The 20,333-nt window shown below is 47.3% G+C and overlaps 1 protein-coding gene across 4 annotated transcripts; it reads left to right on the top strand.

The window, feature by feature from the left end:
- C15H20orf96 (chromosome 15 C20orf96 homolog) lies at positions 1-20,004 on the top strand. Of its 4 annotated transcripts, none has more exons than XM_067707745.1 (11): positions 1-393; positions 681-729; positions 1,302-1,419; positions 8,873-8,985; positions 13,457-13,615; positions 14,092-14,191; positions 15,076-15,233; positions 15,314-15,415; positions 15,576-15,662; positions 16,387-16,505; positions 17,133-19,653. In XM_067707745.1, exons 1-11 carry the CDS (start codon positions 374-376, stop codon positions 17,185-17,187), a joined length of 1,080 nt encoding a protein of 359 aa, XP_067563846.1. In that variant the 5' UTR covers positions 1-373; the 3' UTR covers positions 17,188-19,653. The 4 variants fall into 4 exon arrangements, with proteins under 4 accessions (XP_067563846.1, XP_067563847.1, XP_067563845.1 ...); XM_067707744.1 differs by lacking the exon at positions 17,133-19,653 and adding an exon at positions 19,662-20,004 and having other exon boundaries at positions 9-393; XM_067707746.1 differs by lacking the exons at positions 15,314-15,415; positions 17,133-19,653 and adding an exon at positions 19,662-20,004 and having other exon boundaries at positions 7-393.
- Positions 20,005-20,333: the final 329 nt, after the last annotated feature.

The following is a 20,333-nucleotide window of genomic DNA, read 5'->3' on the forward strand; positions in this document are numbered from 1 at the left end:
GGAAGCAACGTCATTAGCCAAGAGTAAGGATGGAGAAGGAAGTGATGGAGGTTTGCTGAGAGGAGAAATATGACTTGATTCTTTAGCATGATAGGCTGGGCCAGCTGAGGGGAATTTGAAACCACGATGAGAAGAATGTGGAGAGAGCTACTTCTTCCCTTGCGATATTCGTTCCTCTAGGCGCTCGGTAGTCTGCGTCCGTTTCCTTGGAGACCAAAACAGGCAAGAAAGCGGCAGGTCTCGCTGGGAAGTTTGAGTGGCCTTGGTTACCGCGCGACCCACGCTGAGACAAGGAAGTTGGAGAAGCCGAACAAATAGGCATCCCAAAAAATCGGGGCCCCAAGGCCTCCGGACTCTTCTTCCATTCCCCCTAATGGCGCGCGTCTCTCCGAAGTACGTAAAAGGCGTATGGAGGGGCTGTGGACCGCGCATGCGTGCGCCCAACCTACTTCTGGCTGGGTCCTCGCCGGGTGTTGTCCCAAGGCCTTTTGACCCCGCCCTCCCCCCCCCCCCCCGCCCCATCTCCCGAGCCCCGCCTCTCCCTCGAGCTCTCCAGCCCCTGCTTGGCTTGTGTCCCTAGTGGGTGAGATTTCGGCTTCGAGACCCCATGCCAGTTTCACGTTTGCTGCTTGCATCCCATGGGTTGGGAATGATGGGAGTTCTTTCCCGCCCCAATCCAGACTCAACCACGCTGGGATTTGCTCCACAGTCCCCCAGTTCCAGGTTCTGGTGAGTCCAAGAGGGCTAGGGAAGGTATGTGGGTGGGGCTTGCTGACCCTGGGCTTGCAGTCAGCTTGCTCTCAACGCCCACGGCGGTGACTGTCCTGGGCAATAGAATCCAGAAACCTGAATTCCAGGCCCGGCTCTGTCATGCATTTGCTGTGGGACCCGGGGCGTGGCTCTGAAGCTCAGTTTTCTCACCACCTATCAGGATGTAAGGGTGTATTATGCTGCTCTCTTATTTATCTCTGATTGCTTTCCTGTTGGGTCTTTTCCATGCCTTCTGTTTCTCACAGTTCTTAGCACCTCCCAGCCGATGTGCTTAGTAAATTCTGGCTGGCTGCTGAAAAAGTGATAGCTAACACTTATGGAACACTTACCACATGCTTTACAAATATCATCTTTTGGAATTTTTGTACCAACCTGTGGAGGTAGCTTTTATAATTAGATCCAGTTTACAGATGAGAAAATTGAGGCTCAGAGAGGTAAATCCACTTGATCAAGGTTACAGATATCTGTAAGGGGGTAAGCTGGGATTTGAGCCCATGAGTTGTGTGACTGATTTGTGTTATGTCTGGTAGGATTATGTTCCATGGCAGCGGTCCAAGCAGAAAGCCAAGCCATCTACTCTGCCTCCGATCCCACGAGCTGTCAACACTCAGAAAAGCAAAATGAAGACCTGGACTACCGTCCAGCCAGGTGGGCAGAGGCACTTGGGTGCTGGTGGAGTTGGGGACAGGATGGAGTGGATGCTCTTGGCCCTTGGTGACAACATTTATATCAGGGTAGGCTAACTGCTATAACAAACAATCCCCAGATTTCAAGTATTGATACAGAAACATATTTCTCATTTATGTTGAAGTACATTTGTGGATCTAGCGGGGAGGGAGTAATCTTTTTCATGTGATCATTCAGGGATCTAGGCTCCTTCACCTTGTGACAATGACATTTTTTAAGGCCTTGAAGTCCTCTGCTGGGTACTTTTGCATCCAGCAGAGAGAGAAGAGAGAGAGCAAGAGTATGGATGATCCTGTGGGTATTTCTTTTTCAGGGCATAGACTTGAAGTGACACACATCACTTCTACTCATATTCCAGTGTCCATAACTCAGTCACATGCCTACCCTTAACCACAAGGGAAGATGGGAAATATAGTCCAGCTATGTGTCCAGGAGGAAAAGAAAACAGGATTTGGTGAACTTGGGATAATCTCTGCCACATCACTGTCATGCCTTCCAGGGGAGTTCTGAGGCCTTGGCTCAGGCAGACATGGGTTCAGACCTTGGCTCTCCCATCTGCTCTCTTGGGAAAGTGAGAAAGATGAATGAGTTTTTGTTTTCTCATTTGTAAAATGAGGACATTAATCTTTACCTGATAGGATTGTTGTGAGAATTAAATGAGAAGATCTGTGTAAAGCATTGTTATTCAGACCCAACACTCCTTTTAATGACAAATATTACAAATATTTTGTAATATTCCTTTAGTATCCTGAAATAAACTTCATAGATAATATAACCTACCTACATATATAATTTTTAAATATTAATTTAATACCATAACTGTAAAGGAAATGGAAAGCTATTTATAGTTAAATAAAGTATATTTCAGTATGTAAATGCTCAGGATGGAGTCCGTTAGAAGACATTAGAAAGTCTTCAGAAGCTTACTCATAGATGTGGAGTCATGGTGAACATAACAGTTGCAAATGCAGAGTGACACACGGTGGGAAATCAGGGACTCAAAATACCAAGAGGGATTTTTCATTGCAACTGTGATTTCCAAAGTGGTGCCCATCTCTTGGTAAAGTTCTGAACAAAAAAAGCACAATCTTCCCTTGATTGTAGCTGCTTTCTTGGAAAATTCAGCATTATAGTAAAACCCTGAAAAATATTCTTTGTGGCTATATGTAAAACAGAGTCAGGTTCTGGGATCGGATTGTTATAAATAGGGGTTTTACCTATGTCATATCTAGTAGGACTTAGGAAAGTTATGCAGGACAGGAGAATTCTATGTTCTATGGGGTTGTCCTGTTCTGGGGGATATCTTGTGTCCCTGGCCCCCACCTATAGATGCCACTTGGGCCCCCAATGAGAACCCATAGATCCCCCCCCGCCAATATATCTAAAACACCCCTGTCGAGAGTCATTGATATAAAGTGATGAGCACAAGAGCTGGTGGTAGTTTTTTTTTTTTTGCTGTACGCGGGCCTCTCACTGTTGCGGCCTCTCCCGTTGCAGAGCACAGGCTCTGGACGCGCAGGCTCAGCGGCCATGGCTCACGGGCCCAGCCGCTCCGCGGCATGTGGGATCTTCCTGGACCAGGGCCCGAACCCGTGTCCCCTACGTCGGCAGGCGGACTCTCAACCACTGCGCCACGAGGGAAGCCCAAGACCTGGTGGTAGTGACAGAATTTTTGTCTTTGGTCCTAGACCCTATTCAAACAGCATCTACAAGGAAACTCTTGCCCTTTTCTTTCACTGGGGAAGCGGTGAGGTATGTAACAGACACACCCACAAACAGAACAAGAGCAGTTACCGTATACCAAGCACTTACTATGTGCTAGATACTGTTCTCAACACTTTACACCTGTCACTTCATTTAATCTTCCCAACAACCCCATGAGGTGAGTGCTGTTGTTATCACCTCCTCTTACAGATGAGGAACCTGAGGCACAGACAGGTGTAACTCCCAAGGTCACAGGTAGGATGGGCACATCCAGACTGTGATATTTGGCAGTTTGGCTCCAGGACCCACAGTCAACCACTGGAGAAATGAAGTAAAAAATAAATGTAAAATGTAAAACAGTAAAACTTTTAGAAAAAAACATAGGAGAGAAAAATCTTTGGGACTGATGGCCAAGTGAAGAGTTCTTTGACTTTACACAAACAGCTGGATCCATAAAAGAAAAATGAAATAAATGGACAAGTTGGACTTCATCAAAATTTAAGACTTTTGTTCTTTGAAAGACTCTGTTAAGAGTATGAAAAGACAAGCTACAGACTTGGAGAAAATGTTTGCAAACCACATATCTGACAAAGGACTGCTTTGTAGAATATATTGGGAACCATCAAAACTCACTAGAAAAACAATTCAGTTAGAAAATGGGCAAAAGACATGAAGAGGCATTTCACCCAAAGACGAAATACACATGGTAAATAAGCACGTGAAAAGATGTTCAACATCATTATCCATTAGGGCTATGCAAATTAAACCACAATGAGGTGTCACTGCACACCTATCAGAATGGGTAAAATGGAAAATAGTAGTAACACCAAATGTTGGCAACGAGGAGAAACTGGGTCATGCATACATTGCTTGTGGGTATGTGAAATGGAGCTGCCATTCTGGAAAAGAATATGGCAGTTTCCTACGAAACTAAACACACATTTCCCATGATGATCCAACAATTGCACTCTTGGGCATTTGTTCCAGAGACGTGAAACTTATGGTCACAAAAAAACCAGTGCAAGAGCATATCCAAAAGGTAAAATACCTTAGGTAGGAATAAACCTACCTAAGGAGACAAAAGACCTGTATGCAGAAAACTATAAGACACTGATGAAAGAAATTAAAGATGATACAAACAGATGGAGGGATATACCATGTTCTTGGATTGGAAGAATCAACATTGTGAAAATGACTATACTACCCAAAGCAATCTACAGATTCAATGCAATCCTTATCAAACTACCACTGGCATTTTTCACAGAACTAGAACAAAAAATTCCACAATTTGGATGGAAACACAAAAGACCCTGAATAGTAAAGCAATCTTAAGAAAGAAAAATTGAGTTGGAGGAATCAGGCTCCTTGACTTCAGACTATACTACAAAGCTACAGTAATCAAGACAGTATGGTACTGGCACAAAAACAGAAATATAGATCAATGGAACAGGATAGAAAGCCCAGAGATAAACCCACGCACATATGGTCACCTTATCTTTGGTAAAGGAGGCAAGAATATACAGCGGAGAAAAGACAGCCTCTTCAATAAGTGGTGCTGGGAAAACTGGACAGCTACATGTAAAAGAATGAAATTAGAACACTCCCTAACACCATACACAAAATAAACTCAAAATGGATTAAAGACCTAAATATAAGGCCAGACACTATAAAACTCTTAGAGGAAAACATAGGCAGAACACTCTATGACATACATCACAGCAAGATCCTTTTTGACCCACCTCCTGAAATGGAAATAAAAACAAAAATAAACACATGGGACCTAATGAAACTTAAAGGCTTTTGCACAGCAAAGGAAACCATAAACAAGATGAAAAGACAACCCTCAGAATGGGAGAAAATATTTGCAAATGAAGCAACTGACAAAGGATTAATCTCCAAAATTTACAAGCAGCTTATGCAGCTCAATATCAAAAAAACAAACAACCCAATACAAAAATGGGCAGAAGACCTAAACAGACATTTCTCCAAAGAAGATATACAGATTGCTAACAAACACATGAAAGGATGCTCAACATCACTAATCATTAGAGAAATGCAAATCAAAACTACAATGAGGCATCACCTCACACCAGTCAGAATGGCCATCATCAAAAAATCTACAAACAATAAATGCTGGAGAAGGTGTGGGGAAAAGGGAACCCTCTTGCACTGTTGGGGGAAATGTAAATTGATACAGCCACTATGGAGAACAGTATGGAGGTTCCTTTAAAAACTAAAAATAGAACTACCATACAGCCCAGCAATCCCACTACTGAGCATATATCCTGAGAAAACCATAATTCAAAGAGTCATGTACCACAATGTTCATTACAGCTCTATTTACAATAGCCAGGACATGGAAGCAACCTAAGTGTCCATCGACAGATGAATGGATAAAGAATATGTGGCACATATATACAATGGAATATTACTCAGCCATAAAAAGAAACAAAATTGAGTTATTTGTAGTGAGGTGGATGGACCTAGAGTCTGTCATACAAAGTGAAGTAAGTCAGAAAGAGAAAAACAAAGACTGTATGGTAACACATATATATGGAATCTATAAAAAAATAAAGGTTCTGAAAAACCTAGGGGCAGGACAGGAATAAAGATGCAGATGTAGAAAATGGACTTGACACTGGGAGGGGGAAGGGTAAGCTGGGACAAAAAGAGAGTGGCATGGACATATGTGCACTACCAAATGTAAAATACATAGCTAGTGGGAAGCAGCCACATAGCACAGGGAGAGCAGCTTGGTGCTTTGTTACCACCTAGAAGGGTGGGTTAGGGAGGTTGGGAGGGAGACGCAAGAGGGAGGAGATATGGGGATATATGTATATGTATAGCTGATTCACTTTGTTATACAGCAGAAACTAACACACCATTGTAAAGCAATTATACTCCAATAAAGATGTTTAAAAAAAAAAAGACGATGTGGTGTGAATACACACACAGACGCACACACACACATACACACAGGAATACTACACAGCCATAAAAAAGAATGAAATAATGCCATTTGCAGCAACATGGATGGACCTAGAGATTACCATACTAAGTGAAGTGAATCAGAAAGACAAATATCGTATGATATCATTTATATGTGGAACCTAAAATATGCTACAAATGAACTTATTTACAAAACAGAAACAGACTCACAGACATAGAAAACAAACTTATGGTTACCAAAGGGGAAAGGTGGGTGTAGAGATAAATTAGAAGTTTGGGATTAGCAGATACAAACTAGTATATATAAAATAGATAAACAACAAGGTCCTACTGTATACCATAGGGAATTATATTCAATATCTTGTAATAAACTATAATGGAAAAGAATATGAAAAGTATATATATATATATATATATATATATATATATATATATAACTGAATCACTTTGCTGTACACCAGAAACTAAGACAACTTGTAAATCAACTGTACTTCAATTTTAAAAAGTGAAAAAAAAAAGAAAAGTGCATGAAAGTTCCAGAGTAGCCTTATTCATAATACCCCCAAACTGGAAACAATCCAGATGTCCTTTAATGAGTGAGTAGTTAAACAAACTATGGTGGGCTTCCCTGGTGGCGCAGTGGTTGGGAGGCCGCCTGCCGATGCAGGGGACACGGGTTCGTGCCCCGGTTTGGGAGGATCCCGCATGCCGCGGAGCGGCTGGGCCCGTGAGTCATGGCCGCTGAGCCTGCGCGTCCGGAGCCTGTGCTCTGCAACGGGAGAGGCCGCAGCAGTGAGAGGCCCGCGTACCGCAAAAAACCCCCAAAAAACAACAACAACAAAAAACAAACGATGGTACATCCATTCCATAGCATGTAGTACTGTTCAGCAAGAAGAAGGAAAGAACTTTTGATACATTCACTCACTTGGATGAATCTCCAGAGAATTATGCTGAGTGAAAAAAGCCTATCTCAGAAGTGACATACTGTATGATTCCATTTGTATAGCCATCTGGGAATGACAGAATTTGTAGAAATGGAGAACAGATTAGTGATTGACATAGGTAGGGGGAGCATGGAAGGGGAGGAAGTGGGTGTGGCAATAAAAGGCAGCATAAGAGATCCTTGTGGTTGTGGAAATGTTCTGTCTTTCAGTGTTCTGGTTGTGATATCGTACTTAGTTTTGCAAGAATGTTACGGTCGGGAAAAATTGGGTTAAGGGAACATAGGGTTTCTCTTCATTATTTCTTAAGTAAATGTAATCTGAATTTATTTAAAAATAAAAAGTTTAATTACAAAAATAATAAATCAGGACTACCACCATTAATGAAAAGAAATACTCCTTATTAAAGCAATAAATCTTGCTAAGTATTTAAGTTCAGCTTACAAATGTTATAATTTTTAAAAACCCTTGTGAAGGGGGTTTTGGAAGTTGGTTAATTAAATTCTCCTAAATCGTTTAAGCCACCTTTAAAATTTAATATATTCACTTTCATTTTCAAAGAGTTCACTTGTTCTGATGAACAAAACCATTGGGTATTTAATGTAATTCTTGTATATCTAATAAATAAACCTCTAAATATGGATAATCTTATGTTCATTTAAAAATTGTAATTTATACACATTTAATAAGAATGTATTAAACCTTTCAACTCAAAACAAATCTAAATCAAAATCTCACTTACACATTTTAAATTAGAACCACAAAATTAATCTATTAATCACTCCATCTCTCAAACAATACAATTCAATACCAGATACATACAGATAATTCATAACTTTAACACAAAATTACTCTAATTTTACTTTGTCACTTCAACACTTAATACTAAATTAAGGATATTGATCCATAAAATAAATAATATTTTTCAAAAATGAACTGGGTTGCACCTCCAACAGAGATGTTGGCGGGGGCTGACAAGGCAGCAGTAGCGTTTGTGGTCATCTGTGTGATTTGCCTCATAACTGCGCAGGATGCGTGGAGAGGAAGCAGGGATTCTCAGAACATGCCCTCCTAATGCCTTCTTCCGATCTGAATTATTTTCGTGTACTTCTCATCCGGCAGGACCACAGCTTTTACAGGTATTCCGGAGACAGCTGGTTAGCATTTTGCACGGCTCCTGTGCCTTTATCTGATGCTGTGGTCCTGATCCCAATTCTCAGGTCATTGGTAATAACAGTGACAGCTAGTAATTTATATTTAGCACTGAATATGGGTTAGGCACTATTCCAAATACTTTATAGTAACTTCTTTTTTAATTTCACTACAACTCTGTGAGGTAGGCATGATGATTATTTCTGTTTTACAGATGGGAAAGCTGAGGGACAGAGAGGTCATGTGACCTACCTAAGGTCATATAGCTAGTAGAAGGCAGAATTCAGATTCAAACCCAGGCTGTCTGCTTCATTAGTTGTTGCTATTAACCCCTACCCCTTCTGAGCTTGCCACCGGCCAGCTTGGTGGGAGAGATTGGGGATGTCTGGCCATCTCCTGCTGCTACCCCTCTCCTCCCCTCTGTTCAACCCCACCGTCACTGTGGTATGTGGAAGTCTCCTGGGCTTCTCTGTCCGTTATAACAAGGCTCAGAGTGGGGCCTGGGAGCTAACTGATGGATGTGAGCTTCATTCCTCAGTCTCACTGTCGTATATTATAAGGACATGAGTGGATGGCATTGAGGTTTCTCATGGCTGGTGCATTCCCTGGGACCTGACCCCAGACCTGCCTCTACCCTCACACTCTCTCTGTCCTTTCCTATCCCCTAGGGTTGCAATCCAAGCCCACCTTGTGGATGACAAGTCAGCCGAGGAATCCACTAGAACTGCGCAGAGGAAAGTTGGACTCGGGGAAGACACAGACCAAAATCCGACTAGTGAGAGTATGACGAGCATCTTTCCGCAGGCACCAGGGCCCAGGGCAGGGGGCGGGGGATGGTGATAGCAAACACGCACTGAGCACTTCATGGGTGCCTGACTTGACCCCTCATCCTCACAGCAACCCCGTGGGCACGCTTATCATCATCCCTCTTCTACAGATGGGGAAACCGAGGTGCAGGGAGATGACACAGACCACGCAGCTAGAAAATGCAGTACCAGGGGTCAAAGCCAGTTAGGCAAACAGTAGTTTGCCTTTGTTTTTGTATTTTTTGGCCGTGCTGCAAGGCATGTGGGATCTTAGTTCCCTGACCAGGGATCGAACCTGCGCCCCCTGCATTGGGAGCACAGAGTCTTTTTTTGGGAGCACAGAGTCTTAACCACTGGACCACTAGGGAAGTCCCTTGCTTTTGTGTTTAAGACTCAGGAAAATGATCAGAATCACTTTTTTTTTTAACATTAATGACTGCAATGCATTAAAACATGAAATATATGAACATCTATGAAAGAACAAATAAAACCAACTCGCTGTTCACCTTTGGAGGATCCCAGGGAAACAAATCACTAATTTTTTTTTTTTTGACTTAAAACAATAGAAATTTATTGTCTCACAGTTCTGGAGGCCAGAAGTCCAAGATCAATGTGTTGGCAGGACTGTGCTCCCTCTGAGCAGAATCACTTTTTATTTTACTGCATTAGGAACACAATTTAGTGGCTTGTTCCTTTTAAAATTTCCAGTAAATTAGCCTTTTACGGAATACAGTGCATCTTAAAGCAAGGCTTAGGAGCTTACTATTAAAAATTTTCACATCAACTAATAGAACTTTTGATAATTGATTTTCTTACCATCCATTGTTTTTTTATGGCTTCTGAACATTGTTTCAAAGTATTTGAAATGACTAGAAGAAGAGGGGGCTTTTGTGTCCATAGGAGAAAGTAAAATACCAAATACTATAAATACTACAAAATACTATAGAAGAATTCTTAACTTCTTCAGGAAAGTTTTTAATATGAGTCAATGAACAATGACTGTTATATAAAGAAATAGGGAAAAATGTATTTGCCTTGAAACCTTTTTTTTCCTTTAACCTTCAATTTTGCAAAAATGGTTTAGAGGCAGCCCTGCATTCGTAAAGTAGGAACTCATATTTCTGATGTTATTTTTTTATTTTTATTTTTTTGCGGTATGCGGGCCTCTTACTGTTGTGGCCTCTCCCATTGCGGAGCACAGGCTCCGGGCGCGCAGGCTCAGCCGCCGTGGCTCACGGGCCCAGCCGCTCCGTGGCATGTGGGATCTTCCCGGACCGGGGCACGAACCCGTGTCCCCTGCATTGGCAGGCGGACTCTCAACCACTGTGCCACCAGGGAAGCCCTCTGATGTTATTTTTATCCTGACTTTAGAAGGGTTTATGTGTTTTTGTTTGAAACATGAACTTGGACAATTGGCTCTAAAAGTTGTGCTCCTAACCAGTTCCTAATACTGTCTCTTGTAATCATTCATTTGTTTAGTCAACAAATATTTGAGCACCTACTATGTGCCAGACCCTGTTCTAGGTGTGGGGATTCACCAGTGATGTGGACTCTGACCTTAGGGAGCTCACATTCTACTCGGGGAGACAGACAATAAGTAAGACAGATAAAAATGTAATATGTGTAGTGAGGGTTAAGAGCTATGAAGAAGTGTAAAATAAGGTTAGGGGCTTAAGAGGCACAGAGGATGGAGTGGCCATGACTGTTTTAGGATGGTGGTCAGGGAAGGCTGCTAAGGTGGTGAAATCTGAGGGGGAATGTTCCAGGCCAAGAAGCTGGAAGTGCAAAGGCCCTGAGGTTGGTGTGAGGTCAGTGATGGGCCAGGTGATGAGGAAGAAAGATGGTGGGCTGTGGGGGGAAGGAGATAGCTTGTATACAGCCGTGTAGTCCATGATTAGGCTTTGTGTTTGCATAGAGTAAGGCAGGAAGACCCTGGAGGATTCTGAGTAGAGTGGGGAAATGATCTGACTTAGATTTTCACAGGAGTCCTTGGGCTGCTGCTGCTGTGTGCAGAACGGGCTGTGGGGACAAGGGGGAAACAGAGCAAGGGAGTAGAAATGACTCAGTTGGTTTGTTCTTGGATATGAAGTAGGATCCTGACTCTGCCCCTCAGCCTTAGGACAGTCACTTACTCGATCAACAACTCCTGAGAGAATGCCTACGATATGCCAGGCACCAAGCTGGGTGTTGGGGACACAGCCGTGAACACGGCCCTTAGAATCTGTGCTATGATGGAGCTTATACTTTAGTGGGGAGACACATAATAAATGAATTTAAACCCCCAAAGAATAGTACTCATCAGTTTATCAACCCATACTTATGGAGCTCCAGGCACTGTCCTGTGTGCTGGAGATACATACAGCTGTGACAAAACAACCAAAGCCCCTGCCCTCCTGGCTGTAAAATTCTAGTTGAGTAGACAGACACGAAACAAGATAATAAGAAAAACATGTTATGCTTGGTAGTGATGAGTCCTAGGAGAAAAATAAATTGGGAAAAGGGGAGACATAATTACAAACTGTAATTATGTAATTACAAATTGGGTAAGGGTCAGGACGGCACAAAGTAGGGTTTCTACCCTAGAGCTGGTGGTCAGGGAAGATCCATTTCTAGAGCAGAGGTCATTAATTCTACACTTTATCAGAATCACCTGGGAGTGGGGCTCAGTGGGCCCGAGACTCAAGAGGCTGGCATTTTTCACAAGATGCTTCTGGTCCCTGTGGGCCATATTTGGAGATGTTTTGGTCTGGAGATGTGAAGGCAAGATGGTGGAGTGGCTAGGAGCCCAGACTTCAAGGACAACGGCTCTGCGATGGGTGACCTTGGGTAAGGTACTGCATCTCTCTGACCCTCAAGTTCTGCTTCTCTAAAGTGGGGATAATAATAGTCCCAAGTGGGCTTCTCTGGTGGCGCAGTGGTTGAGAGTCCACCTGCCGATGCAGGGGACACGGGTTTGTGCCCTGGTCCGGGAAGATCCCACGTGCCACGGAGCGGCTGGGCCCGTGAGCCATGGCCACTGAGCCTGCGCGTCCGGAGCCTGTGCTCCACAACGGGAGAGGCCACAAGAGTGAGAGGCCCGCGTACCGCAAAAAAAAAACAAAAACCAAAGCCAAAAATAATAGTCCCAAGTGAGGTAGTGCATGGGAAGTGCTTAGCACACTTTAGGGTTCATAATACGTACTCTGTGCATTTGCACTATTACTCATTATCGTGTGAGGAATATGGCAGCTGAGGGCTAGGAAGAGGTAGTTTCTAGCAAAGGACAGAGAAATGAAGAACAGAAGGAATAAAGCAGAGAGCACATAGCCTGGCAGAGGCGGAGGGTGAGAACCGGTGAGAATGGTGACTCGTCCCTGGGTGTGCGAGACGCGCCACTAAGCGGCTTGACTGTGAATATTACCTCATCTGTTTTTTATAGCAGCAGCTCTCTGAAGCCGGTATTAGTTTCCTAACATACGGAATGAGTATAGCAGGGTTCTGGGAGGCTAACTAACGTGCCCAGGTTCCCTTAGGTGGGAAGTGGCAGAGCTGGCATTTGAACCAAGGTGTGTCGAGGCCTAACATCCAAGTCTTGATCGCTGTGAGGTTCAGCCCGCCTTGCGGCCTTAGGCCCACTCAGCTCCTCATCTTAATGTAGTGGAAAGATAGACATTGGGAGTCGGAAGTCTGCCTTTCGAGTTCCGGTGCCACTACTTCCTGTCTGTGCAACTTTGGGGCAGTCATGTAACCTGCCTGAACATCCATCCACCTATCAGTAAAATAGAGCTGGGGAACATAGGGTTGTTGGAGGGTAAGCTGATACCCTGAGCCGCCTGCTGAGTGAGGCACCCTCAGCGATTGTTCTTGTTGTTATTGTTATTGTAGGTTATGTGTACCTGCTTGGGGGCCCTTAGGCAAGTCCCTTAATCCCGTAGAGGCTCCTTCTTTTCCCAGGGGCTGTTGTATGAAACAGTCCTCACTCAGCTCAGCTGCCTGACGAGAAATGGTAGCAATTATCATCCACTCTGCCTCTCCTGCTTCTTCTCCAGACAAGGCCCATATCCTCGGCCATCTTCTTTCCTACTTGGGCGTTTTCTATTATTGCTAGTACTATATAGTTCCTCGATTCTAAGAAGCCATTGATAATAAGGTGTACCTTTATCTTAATTACCCACTAATAAAATATTTGTCAATTAGACCGTAACACGCCACCAACTGTAAGATATATCCCCACCTCAGAGTGTAAAATTATGGGAAAATGGGTGTTTCAGAAAGAATGAAATAATTCAAGGTGCTCTGACCCGCAGACAATGGGGAACCGCCGCCCAGCTCGGGTGGCATTTACCAGTCGAGGCCACGAGGGGGCGGATTGCGGCGGGAGGGAAGTGGTCCCTAGGCTCCCGGAGGTTCCGGCCAGCTCCGCGCATCACGAAACACTGCCCCCTTTCCCTGTTCCTCCGCTTGCAGACGATGCTCAGGAACCGGCGAACCGCGCACCAGGAGCTCTGCAACCACGAGGACTTCCTCACCAAGCTCTGTGGGGAACTGATCAAGACCATCCAGGACACGGACGACAGCTCGGCCCTGAAAGTGCGGGTGATGCTGCAGCAGGAGGACGTCTTCACGGTGAGCCCCCACCGTGGCCCCGCAGCCCTGCCTCTGCCCTGCGTTGCGGTCCAGCCCGCGACGCCGCCCTCCTGAGCACTTGGGCGCCCTCTCCTGCTTTCTCCCGGCCTCTCCCGGCCCATTGCGCAAGCTGCTTCCTCCATGTGGAGGATACATCTCTTACACACTCCGGCCCCACCCCACCCCCCGCCCACCTACCTGGGCTTTGGAATCAGACTGGGGGTGGCGGGGGGTGGGGACTCATCCCCATCAGCACTTATTAGCTGGAAGAGTTTGGGTTAACCTCTGAGCCCTGTAAAACTGGGGCACAACTGCACCCACCCCGAAGAGGAGTTGTGCCTGGCACACAGTATGTGTGGGGTTGGGTTTGGAGACTCCTCTGAGGAAGTGCTGAGTCCTTTGACAGTCCGTGCTTTGGCCGCACCAGTGGAGGCTTGGGGTGAGCTGACCCCCCTCCCCTCCCCCGACTCCCACAGACCATCGCTGACATCTTGGAGTACTCAAACAAGAAGAAGCTGCACCAGATGAAGTGTGAGCTTCAGGAATGGGAGGAGAAGGAGGAATCCAGGATACAAAGTAAGAATCCCTGGGGCTGACTCCCTGACCCTCGCCTGGCCCTCTGTGGAGGTCAGCGGCTGGGCATTCCCCTTGCACCTCCCTTTCGGAAACCATCAGGCCCATCACCTCCCTTCTGCTAAGATGCACAGCTGACAGCTTACTTATCAAGCACTTAGTGCTTGCAGGCCCTACGTGCTTTGTTTTTACGGGCTCACTCTCCGTCATTCCGACTACCTGTAAGGCAGGGAAGTTTTCCTTTTCTCCCATTTTACAGATGAGGCAACTGAGGGTAAGGGAAATGAAGGTTATACAGCTAGGAGCCAGCATCCAATCCCAGCCTCCCTCTCTCTTGCCAGCGTCCCTCTGGGAGTCAGTGGCTGGAATAGGTCACTGGCCACAGACCTGCTGAGCCTGTGGTTTCTTTCCCCTGAGCAGACTAGAAGCCTTCTGAGGGGAGGGGCAGTGTGTCAGGCAGCCTCAGACGCTGGGGATCCCCTCCATGGAGGGTGGCAGGATAGACTGTCTTAATCCTGCCCTGGTCATGTCTTGGGAGCCAGTGTTGCCGCATTTCACTGGGCTCATTGCCTTGGGAGCGTGTGTATGAGGGGACTGAGGTCCAGAGAGGGAGGGTCTTGGTAAGGGTCATGCAGTGGCATTGGCAGAGCCGGGGCTTGCCGAGGGATCTTGCACTGGGATAGTTTCTTTCCTACCCAGTACTGCCTCTTCTCCTGTGAAGGTAAAGAGCTCTCTAGGGGCTTAACTGTCCACCACCTCCCAGCCTTGTGTGAACTTGCTGCAGCCCAGACCCCAATTCATTGGTCAAGGGGAGCTTTGCCTCTTGGGTCTCCCCAGGGGGGTTCTTGAGGGAGGATCCTGCCTTCTGTCCCTCCTGATCTCTTCAGACCTGGAGCAGCAGGTGGAACAGCTGGATGCCAAGATCGAGAAGGTCCACAAGAAAGTGAGCTTCATGAGCACTTACATGGACCGTGAGTATCCCATCAAGTCGGTCCAGGTTGCCAACCTTGTGCGCCAGCTGCAGCAGGTGAAGGACAGCCAGCAGGTAGGTGAGCCCATGGCCTTGCCTCGCCAGACCATGTGGGAGGCAGGGCTGGTGGCCAACACCCTCCTGCTGACCCCCAGGATGAGCTGGATGACCTCAGTGAGATGTGCAGAATGGTCCTGGCATCTATGTCCAACCAGATTCAGAATAAGAAAAAAAACCTACTGAGGTCTCTGGTGGTGGTGAGTAGCCAGCCACTGTGGCAGGTATCCAGGTCCTGCCCCCAGCCCTGCTTTTTTCCCTGTCCTCTGCCTCCAGGCCCCCCACACACCCACCATGCTACCCAGTGCATGGTCGCCCCTGGGGCCAGACTTGGGGGCCAGACCTCTCCTTCCTCTGCAGAAAATCCAGCGTGCTCATCAGGAAACGCTCCTGCAGAAGACTTGGAATAGCCGGCTCATACTGAAATACATGGACAAGTTCCGAGAAGTGAGTGGGCAGCAAAGGTGGTCGTCACCCCTGTGCTAGAGCAGGAGGGTGGGTGGTCCCCAGGACCTGTGGGAGTCAGGCTTGTCCTGATGTGGCGCTCATGAGGTCTCTGACTCTGGTGTTAGCCTTCCTGCTTGGCAGTGCCATTAATGCCACTTGTCATTCATCTGAGAAGGGGATTCGTGCTGGCCTAGGGTTTGCCTCATTAACCAACACCACCAGCCATGACCCAGCAGCACCATCGCCAAGCATCACCACATGACCATCACTTTAATTTCACTACCCAGCCCCGGTCTCCACCTCTTTAATTCTTGTCATTGACCGTCACTCATGACCATGTTAATGAAATCCACCATCACCACCCTCTCGCGGTAATTTTCGTGATCTTGCACCTTCATCAGTTATCCGAGTGAATGGCCTTCATCACGTCCACCAGCCCCCGTTAATTCTCACTGTCAAGCGCTGCCACCCATTTGCAACCTGTCTCCCTTCTCCACGATCCCCTCACCCTTAACCGGAACCATCAAACATCGTCGGTAACTTGTGAGCCAGCCCTGCCCTGCACAGCGAGGACCCCCGTCTGGAGTCCGGAAGTCCCAGTGACAAAAGTGACAAAGCCCAGGCCATTTCTGTAGATGAATGAGCAGTAATCCTTGTTCACTTTGCCCTTTTCTCCCTTTGGTTGGGGAATGTTTCGTTTCTCACTTTCCCCTGCTCTCCTCAGCTCATAGACCATTTTGAGGAGGAAATACCCGTATTAAGGGCTGAGGTGGAGCAGCTCCAGTTTCAGATCTGGGAACCCCGAGAGACTGTGTTTGCGGACGTTCTGCTTCGGAGATCCAAGTATGTGACCCTTGTGTAGCTACCTCTTAAACTAGCCACGCTCTGGACTCGAAGAAGCTCTCTGTTCTCGGGGAAGGCAGCCTGGTGGAGGAGGCAGGAGGCTGGGTTTTTGCCTTGGCTTTGCCCCTGACTGTGTAGCAGATGTGACCTTTCCCATCTTTGGGCCTTAGTGTCCCATCTCTGCACAGCAGGCTGAGTTAGGTTATCTCTCTGGACCCTTCCAATTCCACATTCCACGTTTCAACCAAGTGGGTCCGCCCCTAAGCTCCTGGGGTGTTCAGGAAGACAGTGTTGAGTGGGGTGGGCGGCTCCAGAGACGAATGGCCTGGAAGGCACACTGCAGGGAAAGAAGGGTGTTCTCTCCGTGGGGCAGAATTCTGGGCCCCAAAGGAAGGACTTCCCTTCTTCCAAAACCAGTTCTCTGCCTGCCCTCCCTTGGGCCAGGCCCTCTGGGTCTGAGGGTGAGGATCCCACCAGGCCACGCCTCTCTATGTGGGGCAGATCTTACCATCTGCAAATTATTTTTCTTCTTCTTAGCTTCTATGTCTATCTCCTTCTCTTCCTCTCCCCTTCTTTCCTCCTCCTCTACCTCCTATTCTTCATTCTCCTCTTATTTTCCTTAAAAAGTACTGTCAAGTTTATGATGTGCCTATGGAGTGCCAGGCACTGTGAGTGCCAGTAACCCTTCGCTCTACCACCATGGAGCCAAGGAGGGGACCAGACATTCATCGATAACGAGCCACTGACAAAGGTCCCGCGGCAACTGACCCCAGAGCTGCTGAAGCAGAGGCATAGACGTGGCGCTGGCAGAGCGTAGCCCGGACAGAGAGGAGTCTGGAGGGTCAAGAGAGGTTTCCCTGAGAATGTGACAGTTTAAACCAAGGTCTGAAGGATGATGCATAGAAGTTCACTGGGCAAAAGGGGCTGAAGGGGGAAACTGAAGGAAGAACATTTCCAGGTGGTGGTGCTGGCGTCTTGGGGGTGTGGTGAGTAGGCACCGTCGTCCTTATCTGAGCTCTGAACACATTGAAATAAGACTGAAAGGAGCAAGGCAGACACGGGCCAGACGCTCACTTTTATTCTGATGAAGCTGATTTTAGAGAAGGTAGCAACAGCTTCTACCTCCAGATATCTTGGCTTCTGAATAGTGAACCCAGAATTAGGCAAGTCGAGCTCCTTGGTCAGCTGTGTTGGAGCAGAGGAGAGTGTCGTCCTTGCAGGCTGCTCGTGGCTGAGAGGGAACAGGGCACCCATGCCCCATCCTATTCTCCAGACTCACTGTTCAGGTCGTTGTACCCCTTTCCAGGGGCAGAGTGAGTAAAGCGAGGCCAGGAGCAGTATGCCTGCTGCTGCCCCTCCACGGGCAGGGAGACACCGGGAATGGGAAGACGCTTTCTCCTCCTAAAACGTGGGAGGGGCGCATCCCTAGGCAGAGCTTCTCCAACCAGAACGTGCACAGGAATCCCCTAGAGATCTCGTTACAAAGCAGATGCTGAACCGGTAGATCTGGAGTGGGGCTAAGGAGTCAGCATTTCTAAGAAGCTCCTGGGTGAGGCTGACGCTGCCAGTCCCTGGGTCACAAGCCGAGCAGTGAGGCTGTGGAGCATGTGTGGTAGGAGGGAACTTGATGTTTACCAGGGGCTGAATGAGGCTGGAATGCAGAGTGGTGGGGAGAGTAACGGGGAGGAAGCAGGACAGCTCAGCCCCTAGGAACCGCCACGCAGGGCCCGGTAGACTGAGGGAAGAGTTTGATACTTGACCCTGAAAGCCAAGAAATTGTAAGCTGAGTGGTGACATCAGATTTGCATTCCAAGAAGAGTTACTTTGAAAAGAGGGTGGAGGAGATATTGGAGAGGGGCCAGAGGAGGTGCTGGGAGTCTGGTTGGCAATCGTGTGTGTGTGTGGGGGGGGTCGGGAGTGGCTTGGCCAGGGTGGGTGGCAGAAGAGAGAGGAGAGATGGATGGAGTGGAGAAGAATTGAAGAAGGTAAACCCGTAGGCCTTGGTGATATTTGGATGTGGGAAGTCAAGGACAGGGAGGTGTCAAGAATGACCCCTGGGTTTCTGGCTTTTGTCACAGGGTGGGTAGTGGTACCAGATCCAGAGAGAGGGAAGGCTGGGGCCGGGGGGTGAAGGATGCTTACGCAGGTCAGTCTGCAGTTGACTGGGACACTGAGTTTAATTTACAGAGACCTCAGCGTGGAGCTGTCAGCTAGGCAGTTGGGGGTACGAGTGTAGATATCAGAAGACAGATACTGACTGGAGATGGAAATTTGGGCATTGCCAGTACAGACATGCATTTTTTTTTTACTATTATTTTGAACAATTTCAAATATACAGAAAAGTCCAGAGAGTTATGATGAATACCCAGTTACCCATCTAGATTTAGAAATAGTTATATTTTTGCCATATTGGCTTCATCTTCATTTCTTCCTTGTTCTTTCTTCTGAAATGTTGTAAATTGCAGACATCCTGACATTTCATGTCTAAATCCTTCAGCGTGCGTCAGTATGTACCATGAGAGTGGGTGAGAGAACTGGGAGGGAGAATGTAATCCTGGAGCCTTGGAAATGTTCGTGCTGGTCACTGAGATGGGAAGATAGTGCAGATGGGAACCCACTGCTCTTGCTACTGTTACGGAAAGAATAATGCCTGTCATTTACTGAGCACTTATTACATGCTGGCCTGGTCGCATTTAATCTTCCCATCAGTGACTGAAGGTGGACCCTCCCCCCTTGACAGATGAGGAAACGAGCCTCGCCTGGGGTCTGTCACATAGTGAGTGCTTGTTACCTAGGTGCCCAGTGATGTCCAGAGGCTCAGAGGGGAGAAGCAGTATGCTCAAGGTGACACAGAGTTAGGCTTCCAAACCAGTCATCCTGACTCCAGAGAGAGCGCTCGTCCTGAGGGGCCCCAGCACTTCAGAGCTGAGCTCTTGTTTCCTCTTGGCCTCAGAGCTCTGTGGGGCAACATGAGTCCTGCCAAACCAGTTCCTTTTCCATTTTGACGTGTGTGTGTGTGTGTGTGTGTGTGTGTGTGTGTGTGTGTGTGTTTGCTGTAAGGTCACAGGTTGTGTTCCTCTGAGGCCGTGCTCCCCTACCTGCAGCTCTGGCGCCCCTGCTTGGTGTCTCACACCCCTCTTTGCTGTTTCCTACCAGGTGCACCCCTAACATGGACATCATCCTCAACATCCCTGTGGAAGAGCTGCTGCCCTTCTAGATGGCGGGGCAATGGGCCACCCCTCCCTCCCTGGTCTCTTCCCCACACCCAGAGCCTTGAGTTCTCTCCTTCCAAGCCCACGTCCCCATCCAGACGCTGGTCTGCAGTTCCTTCCTTCCTCACACTCCCTCCGTCCGTCCTTTCCTCCCTTGCGTGCTTCCTGTTTCCTGTCCGCTTCCTGCGTCCCCCCCTCCCTCCATGCTTTTGGTTGGTGCTTCTACTTGAGCCAGGTAGGAATTCCTAGTCAAGTCCTTTTTACCAATAAAGCTGGGTTTGCCTTTTGCCAGTGCCTGGGGCTTCCTGAGAAGCCTAGGCAGAAGTGGATTTTGTCTTAAGATTAGGGGTGGGCAACTGTGCTGCCTGCATCTGGGGCTGCAAACTTCTTGAGAAGTGCTGGAGCGCCGCCCCCTGCCTGAGTCTCCATGGTTCTGTGGCTCCGGGCCACCCCCTCCCTGGTGCAGTGCGACTCCAGTTTCTCACCTGATTTGTGCCCAGACCTGTTGAGGCCAGTTCCGGGGTGGAGGGGGGATTCCTTGAGTTTGATACACCTGGGAACTTGCTGGACCTTCACTGCTGCTGGCCATCTCTTTTCCAGTCCAGCCATCTGTCTG

Source organism: Pseudorca crassidens, chromosome 15 (assembly GCF_039906515.1).
Source record: "Pseudorca crassidens isolate mPseCra1 chromosome 15, mPseCra1.hap1, whole genome shotgun sequence".
NCBI lineage: Eukaryota > Metazoa > Chordata > Mammalia > Artiodactyla > Delphinidae > Pseudorca > Pseudorca crassidens.